Source organism: Zeus faber (genome assembly GCF_960531495.2).
Source record: "Zeus faber genome assembly, chromosome: 15".
Classification (NCBI taxonomy): Eukaryota; Metazoa; Chordata; class Actinopteri; order Zeiformes; family Zeidae; genus Zeus; species Zeus faber.
Window position 1 is genome coordinate 26,388,377 of NC_137194.1, and position 12,781 is coordinate 26,401,157.

General features: G+C 40.6%; 1 protein-coding gene across 1 annotated transcript in view; it reads left to right on the forward strand.

The window, feature by feature from the left end:
• tp73 (tumor protein p73) overlaps positions 1-12,781 on the forward strand; it is a gene marked incomplete at its 3' end in the record, with an annotated part of 48,791 nt that overhangs the window by 28,998 nt on the left and 7,012 nt on the right. The window contains exons 5-6 of the mRNA XM_080014461.1: positions 9,456-9,642; positions 11,004-11,119. Coding sequence (XP_079870587.1) covers positions 9,456-9,642; positions 11,004-11,119 — 303 coding nt within the window. The remainder of the gene's footprint in view (positions 1-9,455; positions 9,643-11,003; positions 11,120-12,781) is intronic.

Genomic DNA, 12,781 nt, shown 5'->3' on the forward strand with positions numbered 1-12,781 from the left:
CCTGATCATAATGCTGGCAAAGTGTTCTTACTCATATTCCAAAGAATCGGTTTTCATAAATAGTGTAATGCTGTATAATAACGTCGAAAACAAGACAATTTACTGTGCTGTATGTGTGTGTGTTTGTGTGTGTGTGTGTGTGTATGCGTATGTGTGTGTGTGTGTGTGTGTGGGTGTATTGCAGGGTGTCTGCAGGTCCTTACGCAGATGGCTTGAATTCAAATACAATAATAATATAGTTATTATTATTATTATTATTGTTATTATTATTATTATTATTATTATTATTATTATTATTATTATTATTATTATTATTATTAATAAGAATAATAAGAATAATAATAATAATAATAATAATTAAAAAACATATAATAATTATACACTTTGTTTGTATAGCACAAGTGATCCAGGAAATTCAACTCAAAGTGCTTCACAGAAAGTAAATAAATAAAAGTCTGAATAAAAATACACAGTACCTACCCCTTTTCTACCCTTATACTCACCCAGGCCTATAACAAATATATAGTACTGAAATACTTCACGCAATAAGAGAGAGAGATGATTTGTCCAGACATCTGTCTTGAATTTGATTTAATTAAAGACATTAGTAATTTGACTTTTTTAAAGACCAATCTTAAAAAATGTGTTACAGTGAACCTACTCTACTCCTTTTTACAACATATGGTATCTGAGGTCCCCAAAACATGTTTTTGAATCTTTTTGCTGAAAATACCACCACCAATTATGCATTTGAGCCATTCTAACATGCGTCCAATCCACCCCGTCTGAAAAACACGTTGTTTTAGTGGGAGGAGCCACCCTCCTTTGGCCACGAGTTCTGTGAGCAATGGAGTTCAAACCCCAAGTTCCGGGTTCTGTGAGCATGAGCTTCCAGGCTTGTAAGATTCACTGATTTCACCTTATTATTCCCAAAAATAAAATAAAATAAATTAAATACCTCCACGTTTTTGTTTGGAGAAACGTGGAGCAGGACATCACTTCCCATACTCAATTTTTTACATTTTGTTTGTAGTTTTCTATCATCTTTGTCTACTGTCTTTTTCTAGCCCTTATCGGCTTCTTCTCTCTTAATTCAACTCAATTCAATTTAAATTCAAAATGCTTCGTTGGCATTGCGTGTGTGGACACAATATAATGTTTACATCGCCAAAGAAAATGAATAACCAAAAAGAAACGCAAAATTTCAACAGAAAAATGTAGAGTGTGGGAAAAAAAGTGAAAAACATATATATACTGCACAAGGTTACCTAAAATTTAATGAAAATGTTAACATTGTAGTTAAAAAAAAATATATATATATATATATATATATAAAAAAATTTTTTTATTATTATTATTTTTTATTTTTATTTTAACAGATAAATAGTGTTTTCCGAATATAGATTTACTCTCTCTCTCTGTCTCTCTCGCCGTGTCTCTCTACTACCCGTTCTCTCCCAGATGTCTGTCTGATACTGTCTCACTATGTTTGACTCTTTTAGCTTCTTTCTTTATTTCTGTCTTTCTCTTTCTTTCTTTCTTTCTTTCTTTCTTTCTTTCTTTCTTTCTCCCCCCAACCTCTCTCTCACTCTACAATCCTTGCTCTTCCAGTTGTGTACAATATTTACTCTCTTGTTTTTCACCTTCTTTCCTCATCTAATTCTGATCCTCATCCCCTTTCTCTCGTCTCCCTCTCTGTCTCTCACCCTCTTCTCCCTGTGTGGTGTAAGTGGATGGCGTGCGGTTCTTGGGTAGATTAATGTAGTAAATACTCAGACTCCTTTGGGGGAAATGCCCCTCGTTTGCTGCTGCGACCTGCTTGTTAACCATTGCACGGATTGCATTCCACAATAAAAGCTCTCTTGTCAAGCTGTCTGCCACGTGACAGATGTCGTGATTAAGTCTGCTGTTGCATGCTGACAGCTACCCGGAAACTAACCGCAATGTGCCAAATAATTAAAGGCTCAATTTAGAAATTAGGTTCAGTGGAATAAAGAGACTTAAAAGTAAATTCTTCAGGTATTTGTGGGGTTATTTTTGTTATTTTGGAGTTAATTTTTTTCACAGTCTCATGTACGATTATAGAATATAATAGACTAGGCTGGAATATAAGAACACAATATAGTAGTGTAGAGTACAAAGAATAGGCACTTATCAGGCACATTTCAAAGGAAATGTGTGTGTCTGTGTGTGTTTGTGTGTGTATACAGTATAATTATATATATATAATATATATAATTATACACAGCTGTTTCATTTCGGTAGAATACATTTCTTCAATTGAACAGAACAGTCGGACGATGTTCATTAGAATTCATCCTTCAAAGTCCACATTACGCCATTAGCACTGATCCCGTCGCTGTCTCGTGGAGAAGGTGAATTACAGGTAATAGGTGTGAGGCTGCTCTCTCACCCTTCAGGTTGAGCTCCTCTTAGTCCCATTATAATCTAAGACTCAATGCAACAAGTAGAATCTTTATCCGTCACACCGCACTACTCCCACACACACACACATGCTTTTTGGGTGGTGGCCAGTGAAATGTGGCCTCTGCATTTCTCCCATCCCGGCTTGTCCTTCCTCCGGGGGGGCAGCCAGGAGCAGTGGGCAGCCTTTGTCAATGCGCCCGGGGACCTGGTACCTGACCTGGTACTACTGACGTGAGGTGGAGGAAACCCCATGTGAGCACAGGGAGAACATGCAAACTCCACACAGAAAGGCTCCTATTTGGGAGATAACCCGCCAGAGCACGGTGCCAACAGCGCCCCAGGCGGGAATCAAACCCAGGACCTACCTGCTTTGAGGCAGCAGTGCAATGCACCGCGCCACTGTGCGTGGTTTCCTGGGGAGATCTAACATTCAAGAATATGGTTTGATGGTGACTTGCATATACTGAAATGTATGTTGGTGTGTGTGTGTATGATTTGTGTGTGTTTGTGTGTATAGGTTGGTTTCAGAATAGCGGTGGGGGCGGGGAGGGTTGGAGGAGTGTGTTTAGGGGGGGCAGGTCAGAGCATGCACTGCATGGCGGCTTCTCAAAAGTGTCTCTTCCCAGCTATTAGCCTCCCTCTGTCATGACGCAGGCCCTGACATGTCTGCCCACATCACGCATCCTTCCTTTCCATCCACACGCATCACTCACACAGCCCATCATCCCGCTGGATTCAGACTCAGGTTATTTAATGACCACACAGCCAAGACAGACTGGTGGAAATTGCTTTTGGTGCATTGTATAGCTCCGTGTCCATGGATCACACATATGTAACACCATGACAGCAACATATCAGTCTGTACATGAGAAAAAGGAAGTGCCTAAAATTAGCTGGTTGATGGAATTTTAATGTCTATAAAAGCTGTTTCTGACGCTGGCTGTACTGGTGGAGAGCGTTCTCTGCCTTCTCCTGTTGGATAGATTTCAGTACATTCTCCTGGAGGGCAGCGGATTGAGGAAAAGGTGAGCGTGGTGGTCAGAAATGATTATCCCTGCTCTTGTATCTGTTCTATTCAGGGAAGCATTATTCGTGTTTTTATTTTTTGAGACCAAACCATACATTGACCAACAACTATAGTTACATTGGAATTACTTTAGCATTTTTCTCGTCTACATGAAAAACACAGAACCAAATTTAGATGCAGTCTTTTGGTGCACTAAGCCAGAGCTTTAAGGGTGATTACGTCTGTCTCCATCTTCCAAAGACTCTTAAACAGCAATTACCAGCACTTCAAAGAAAGTGTTGGGGATTCTCCAAGTGAGAATTGAATTTCCACTTTTTTTTTTTGGGGTTATATTTCTCAAATTGTGAATGCTCGAATATAATTAGCAGGGGCATATGATATACAGTTAACGCCCACTATAAGCTTTGTTTAGCGGGGGGCAGGCTTGAGTCACTGTGCATGTGTGTGTGTGTGTGTGTGTGTGTGTGTGTGTGTGTGTGTGTGTGTGTGTGTGTGTGTGTGTGTGCATGTGTGCGTGTGTGTGTGCGCGCGCGTGCGCGCATGTGTGTGCGCGCATGTGTGTGCGCATTTCGACATATTTGGACAGTTAAGCAAATTTTCAGCGGGCAAGCCACTACATGCGTGTATGGATGATGGTCTGGCAATTATCACTCTGTCACCAGGAGCCTGTCAGGACCTGCCAGTGGTCCACCACACTGGTTGAGGGAAGGATAAGTGAGGAAGAGGATGGATGGATGGATGGATGGATTGATGGTTGGTGGTTGGGTGGTTCAATAAAAAAATGTTGTGAGCTATTACTTTCTGCACTCTTTATGCAAAAGGCAGATTATGGCTCTAGTCTGTAAATTTTCACTTACCTCACAATTACTGATATAAACCCTAATGTTCCCCATAACAACTCTTAAGGCCACTAGAGAGTAATGTCTGTACCTGTTCTCTGAGGGAAGGGGTGTTTCTGCGTTCATTACTCTGTAAGAATGTGCGTGAAGCTTTTTTTACTTGGCTTCCAAAAAATGACATCAGGTCTGTCTTCCTCGGGTTACTCCTCTGGTGATGTTCCCAAATCCATTGCAATCTTTTCTCGTTTCCCAGCCGAACCTTCGCTTTTCCAGACACATCTTTATCAGCTCTGACCATGACTTCCTTTCCCTGCAATGTATTTCTAATTGCTGGTGATACAGACCTTTTTTTATGCAGCCATGTTCAATACAGATGGTAATTCTACAACTTTCACTTTTCCGAAACGATAGTGAAATCTCAAGTATCTGCCGATATAGATGCGAATCCCATCTTCTTCCTCTTTAACAAGTAGTAAGCTTCGAATTAGCAAGAAACATCTGAGAATATTCACACTAGAACACATCTGGAAAAATGTTGATGTATAGTTTTTGCAATTTTGCCTTTATTACAGCCAGCAGAGTTAGACAGTAAATATCAGAGTGGAGAGAGAGGAACACAAAGACCGCAGGCTGTATTTGAACATGGTAAGTGCAGTACCTGGTTGAGCCACCAGGTCGTCCCTAGATAGATAGATAGATAGATAGATAGATTGACAGACAGACAGACAGACAGACAGACACACAGATAGACAGACAGACAGATAGACAGACAGACAGATAGACAGATAGACAGATAGATAGATAGATAGATAGATAGATAGATAGATAGATAGATAGATAGATAGATAGATAGATAGATAGATAGATAGAAATAACAATGGAATTGCTGGGATGCTGAAATGAAATGGCAAAACTGGGATTTCACCATTTCCAATGTCTTTGAGAGTGTTTCGGCGTGTGTGTGCGTGTGTGTGCGTGTGTGTGTGGGCGAGTCGAGACGTCTCCCGAGGCATACAGCTGCACCCAGTAAGATGGAAAACACAGGGAGCAGGATTTATGGTTTTCCTGCGCTCTCAGGTGGGACTGTGTCCAAACGCATTTCCCATCAGCAGCCCACTGAGCTCACCTCCCGGAACTTCCACTGAACCCACCGTGCTGAGCTCACCTCAAAATCTGCTCAAAATCAAAAATATGCAAAAAAGAAACCAAATCTTATAATATTATTTAAACGAAATCTTGAAAATAGATGACAGGAGATAACAGTAGATTTATTTATTTTTCGTGTTTGATTAGTCAGCTATTATTATATGATGTCCACTCAAAAATAGAATCAAGATGCTGTGTTCGAAGATACATTTTTTTATTCATTTTGGAAATCATATCAAGTAAAATGATCTCACTCTTTGAGACATAGTTGTCCTTGATTGAAGTTGTTTGTCGAATATGTGGAAGTTTTTTTTTTTTCCATCTGCTTGTTACTGGGTAGTGGGTACTTCCTAAGCATTAAAGGCGAATACTTTACTAAATTTTAATACGAAATTATTATTATTGTTGTTATGATTATTATTGTTATGATTATTATGATTATGATGATTATTATTATTATTATTATTATTATTATTATTATTATTATTATTATTATTGTTAGGGGTCCATCCTGTCGGAATGGTCCCCTATTGTAATTGTTCTGATTTTTATTATTGTCCTCCAAATTTTTCGGGCTAAAAGTGTCCAGAACAGAAAGACCACTGGAGCTACTGACACAGTTGAGGTGTCGTTAGAACCGGGACGTCACAGACATCGTGTCGTTCAAGTTTCTTCCAAATTGATCCACATAGGGAGCAGAAATTAGTAAAAAACCGAAGGAATTTCACCCAAAGTAGCCAAACCTTTGTGCTTCACCGACACGCCAACGTTCGAAAACTTTCAGTCAGGTAATGGAACAACATGAGTTTTATATAAAGACGCTTTGTGACATCATCATCTAATGTGCTAAAAATGTGCAGGTTGTGGTTCTGAATGTTCATTCGCACTGTGTGAGCTGCGTGGTGTAGAGTCCATAGCTCTGTAGTGGTTAAATATTACAAACTAGGCGTGTGTCTGTGTGAGTGTGTACCGTCTTACCTGGTTGATGTCTGCGGGGCTGTTCGATTGATATTTTATCTCTTTTTGGTTAATGACGACATTGTATTCAGATATAACCCCATGTTAGATGCAACGTTGTGTTCCTCCTTACTTTGCCGGATTTGTGGAAGTCGTTACATACCAAATTGGCGAGTGCATGATGAGTTCATGTTCATCGACTCTGAAAAATTGTATCCTGAAAATGTAAATAATCACATAAAAAAACGTTTTCTGGTTTCATGGAATCGTAACCCATCGAAAAACATGGACACAATAAAACATGAATCCACAAAAATCGAGTCCACCACGACTTTCGGAACCCGTGAAATTATAATTAATCATAGAAAGACGCCAACCCCTTTTGGATTTCATGGAACCTATCAGAAATGTAATCCACAGAAAGGCATCACCACTAAAATTACGTAACTTTGCATCGCTTCGTAAGCTACACTAAATATGTTATTATTGACCCACATGAGACCAAACGTCACAAATTTTGTAAGTACATTAGTTGTTTATTATTTAATGAATGTTGGTTAAACGTTAGTCCTTTTGTCATCTCCCTCTTTAATGAGATGTACCTTTGGTTTTATTTGAGGTTCATAACAGCACATTGTACTTTACAGTACAACTGTATCATGTACCAAACACGACTTTATGAACCCTGTATGTTGCTGCCTGCAGCTATATTATTATTATTATTATTGTCCTTTTTATTTTTATTATTATCGGTATTGGTCACTGGTCATAGCATCTTGTGGCTTTAATCAAACGACCAGTAAGACGTGACGGTCAAAGCTGTGAACCAGCAGAACATATAGTTCATAGTGGGGCAGCACACAATTCGGCACATCATTCTGGCCAGAATATTCGCAGCCACAGCGATAAGACACTGGTCATCCCTCCAGTTGGAACCCAGAAGCAGCCGGCAGAGCAACAATCGGGGTAAAGTCAGAGAGCATTTCACACATTAATTTTTTCACGGTATGGACGCGCTGTTGGGACTTGTCAGGTGGGAAAGAGTGATGTGTTGTGCAAAGATATTTTGGTTGTGTCTGAGGTGGTTCTCACAACTAGAGGTGTATGTGTGTGTGTGTGTGTGTGTGTGTGCGTGCGTGTGTGTGTGTGTGTGTGTGTGTGTGTGTGTGTGTGTGTGTGTGTGTGTGTGTGTGTGTGTGTGCGCGTGTGTGTGTGTGCGCAGGCATGGTGTATGGTTTGCTGTAGTGGAGGGCTTAGTTTGCATGTTGAAACTAGGAGTTCAGTCAGTTCAGGTGCCCTTTTTTCAGCTAACACCCCACCCCACCAACATATATATCTACAGTATACATCAGCCCGGGCTGATACGCCCATCTCCAGGCTGGCAGGTGGACAAGGCCTGGGGCCTTTGGGGATGTGGCGATTGGCTCCTGGAGGTTGATTAATAGATCATGCCAACGCTCTAGTCCATATTCAAATGATTCTACACTCAGGGACATTGGTGCCAAATAGTGAATCCCAGACCAAAGACACCCAAATTGTATGACAGAGAACTTGAGGAAAATAATTAGAATAAATGTTTATGAGCCTGTAAGAAAACGAATGAGTAAAGTAGTAAACTTTTTACCCCACCCCTGGTTTTCTCCAAATACACACAGATTACTGTCAGTTAATCAGAGATCCTACATCAGTGGTATTTGAACAGTGTTGGCCTGGTATTTTAAGCACAAATTTGTTTATTTAAAGTTCATAAATCGAATGGGATAATCGTTTATGTTTAATATTATACAATTTGTTCATATTTGTATTTATTTTCATGAGTATTCTTTTTTAATTGTTTCATTAGTTGTACGCAATAGAAGCCACAAATGAATATGACCTCAACCTGGTTTACTATAAAAATAAATGGATGATGGACAGATGATAGATGGATGGAGGGATGGATGAGAATCGATTATTTTCTGCAGATATAAACATTTGAGTGCACCAATGATGTCCAGGATGGATGAAAAATGTTGTAAAGCTATTAAATGCCAACATTTATATAACACGTCAGCAGTTGGATGGATTAGTTCGTTTTGTGTCAGCAACTTTTATGTTGACAATCTCTAGGCATAGATCTAGGCTGAGCGTCAAATGGGGCTCCCCCTAGTGGCCAGGCCCCAGAAAGCGTTCCTGTTTTTCCCACCTCCTTTTGTGCAGGTTCGATTCCAGCTCGCTGCAGCAAGCCCACACACAACCACCGTCTCCCTAGTTTCCCCGGAAGGTCCCATTTTACTGTCCTTGGGTGGATTTTTCAGTTTTATCTGATAGTGTCAGGGCATGTTTGGTCTTTTTCTTTTTTAATCCCTTCTCCTGGTGTTCTGGTTGCATCGGAAGTGGCTTTTACACCAGGCACGTCCCCAGGAACACCACACAAAGACACACACACACTATTACTCACACCCTTAAAGGAAATAAAAGGTGTGATGGTAAATACAAAGGATTCCCTTCATACACTGTTCGTACGCATCATACACTCTGCAGTGTTATGATAAAAGGATAAAATATTTGGAGTGATGTGTAACAGTAGACCTGTTGCCACATGGGGGCAATCTGACATAGAAAGGTGATCGAATGCAATCAGTTCATTTTCTGTTTTACTTGTTCACAAACTTGGAATGTTATTTTTATTTATTACTCATATTTGAAACCCGACACACACATCGAGTTATTTGACGTTATTATAGATATTATATAGAAATGATTATTTTTTAATTAGAATTCATTTTGAGTTAACGTACATCTTTTCAGTTTATGAATGGCTTATGTGTTATTCCGTGGGTTTATCTATCTATCTATCTATCTATCTATCTATCTGTCTGTCTGTCTGTCTGTCTGTCTGTCTGTCGGTCTGTCTATCTATCCATCCAACTATCCATCAATCTATCTATCTATATTATCGTAGCTAAATTTTCACATGATGTCACGATTTTTGACAGTACATATCAGGCGAGACCCCTCGTTCAAAGCCCCTGGATAGGTGTGTGTGTTCCTCACAAGTTCCCTCCCTCCTCCCCCAGTACTCCCCCCTGCTGAAGAAGCTCTACTGTCAGATAGCGAAGACCTGCCCCATCCAGATCAAGCTGTGCTCCACCCCGCCACACGGCAGCATCATCCGGGCCATGCCCGTCTACAAGAAGGCCGAGCACGTAACGGAGGTGGTCAAACGGTGTCCCAACCACGAGCTGGGACGCGACTTCAACGACGGTAAGGTCTTCGAGGCATGGATCTATTCAAATTTTAAATGCATGGGTTTCAATTTCGTTCTGACTAGTATGAAATAAAAGTGCAATACTGGTTTAGCTTTTTCTCTCTTGAATGGTGAATTCATACCCTTAGAATGAATTTCATTTATAGATACAATTTAACTGTATATGAATAAATTTGCGCGCCTGGCTGAAAATCTGAAAGTACCCATCAGCCGATGCGGTAAGCATTTCTATGGCAAGAGTGAGCTCCACCAATCAGAGATGTCGCTGTTATACTTAGGATTATGGGTAGTGTAGCCTCCATGACATAATATCATATGGACTTGTGGCTTCTACAGGAGCAAAATTTAATTATTTTATACATTGCATAATATTTACCCAATTATATATAAACATTCCAGACCCTAACGCTAAACTCTAACCCTAGCTAATTACAAAACTACAATTCTGCGCCATTTTGTTATGTATCTTGGTGCAATGGCCTCATGGGTAAGGTAGTTATGTTATAAACCTAAGAAGGAAAAGAAGGTATGGATGAAAACAACATCCCTGTGTTGCTAGGGATGGATTTGTTCAGGGAATATAACTGCATTGTCAGTTATATACAATTTACACATGTAATTTGTATTGTATTATCTGTCCAAAGCAGTTGACCTTATTTTAGTAGCTCTTTTAATTACTGCGATATAAGGGTTCAAAGGTGACCTCTGATCAGGGTTCAACGGTCAATATCTTGATGAGACCTTTCCAAAATTGTGTTTGGTTTTGTTTGACAACAAAGGAAAAAGAAAATCGGATTTTATTCCATTTAGAATGTGAATGGTTTTGGAATCCACACACTGCCATGGCAGGGTTGACATTTTTTTTCTTTGGGTCAGAATCAAGCAAGTCTGCAGATTATTAATGTCACAAATGGAGCTGTAATGGAAGCATGAAGGATATAGGAAGCATGACAACTAGTGATGTCGGCGTCTTGGATTTGTAGTTCCTGTATAGTGTTTTCTTTTTTTTTTTTTTTTTTTTGTCTTTGTTTCTGCGTTTTATCATTTTGGTTTGTCTCAAAGTGCATGTGATGTCGGAGATTGTATATTTTATAAAAACTAAAGAAATACATTTATTTCATCAAGAATCAAGCACAACAACCTCTCTCTTTGATTTGGCAGTATCTACACAATATCTTTGTAGATACAATCAATGTCCAAAAAATCTGAACTAATAATAATATTGTATTGTTATTCTGTAGTAATAATAATAATAATAATAATAATAATAATATTCTGACTTGCCCACTGCTCACTCCTTACCCATCCCTAACCTCCCACGCCCTCCCCACCTCCCCCCTCCACCTCTGCCTTCCAGGTCAAGCAGCCCCGGCCAGTCACCTGATTCGGGTGGAGGGGAACAACCTGTCCCAGTATGTGGACGACCCTGTCACAGGGCGGCAGAGTGTCTTTGTACCCTACGAAGCTCCACAGGTGAGACGATGAGCCTTTTGAGAAGCCGAATTCTCTGAAACGCATATATTTGGACAAAATAATTTAAAACAGCTCTTGCAGTGATCGGTCATAACGAAAAACCTGCATGCTCTAGGCCCTCCATTGGTGTCCTTGTTGTGTGGAATAGGTAGTAATGTTATGGTGTAAGCATGAGTTAATGGCTCTTTAATCTTTTAAGATTCAGAACATATTGCATTGTAGCGGGGTAACTGAATGGATGGAGAAGAAAGAAGAAGAAGAAGAAACAGTCTTTATTTGTCACGCAACACACCACACTACAACACATGCTCGCACACACACACACACGCACATGCTTTTGATGGTGGCCGGTGAAATGAGGCCTCTGCATTTAACCCATCCTGGCTTGTCCTTCCTCTGGGGGCACAGTCAGGAGCAGTGGGCAGCATACGTGGACGCGCCCGGGGACCAGGTGATAAATGTCCATCGCTGGTCATACGATGATGGGTGCATGTTTTTGGTGGGGGTCCTTACTGACGTGAGGTGGAGGAAACCCCATGTGAGCACGGGGAGAACATGCAAACTCCACACAGAAAGGCTCCTATTTGGGAGATAACCCGCCGGAGCACGGTGCCAACAGCGCCCCAGGCGGGAATCCAACCCAGGACCTTCTTGCTGTGAGGCAGCAGTGCAATGCACTGCGCCACCGTGCCACCAAGAATGTTTCGGAGAAGAATGTTGAGGAGACGATGATGCATTCGATAGCTCAACCAAGCCTGGTTTTATTTCCTTGCCAGAGCAACAGCTCACCCGAGGTTGAGGTGTCCCCAGTCACAAAATGAAACAGGCTGGCTAACTCGCTGGCTCTCCACCTGTGTCTCGCTTTACCTGACTTCCTCCCTTTTGTCTCCCTCCTTCCGCCCAGACACATTTCCACTTAACCCCCAATTATCCCCCCCCCGGAAGAACTTTCTAGCCAATTACCCACTACGGTGAACACCTCCCTCAATAAAACATTGCAAAACAACAATAGATAAACAGGAACTTATACCCCACCTTACAATATTTTTTACACACTATGAAGTAGCCATTATTATGAAGCAAGTTCATAATTGGAATCTAAATATCAAGTTGCTGCCATTGATGCCGGGCGTGTCCATGCAGGTACATGAGTGATAACTCATCACTCTGGGACTGCAACCCAAGATGCTGGAGACGAATCCCAGAGAAAGGTGTTAATCATCTTTCATTCAAATTCACCGCAGCAGCCCCCTCTGGTGGTCTATCGGTGGCTTACTCGAACCCGTGACTGGTAACCACGGCAACAGCTACCTGATAGACTATATGGATATACTGTACAGTATATTACAGTTTCTTCTTATGCACTGAAAAGTCCCACGTTAAAGAATCCAGTTTGGTTGAGGTCCATCAAATAGAATAACACATGCTAAAGTGAAGTATGAAGTTAGACCAAAATTATAATAAAACTCCTCCAATTTGACAGTCCATATATAGGCATATCTTCCCATAGTTGTTCATTAAGACCACCTATATTGAGTTTTTGCCCAGCCCTATTACCTGGAAATAGGGACAAAGTCCAACTGAAATCAGCTACAGACCTTCATCAAATGCAAATAAAAATTCGTAAAGCAAATGAAAGGTCGAAATTAAAAGGAAAGGATC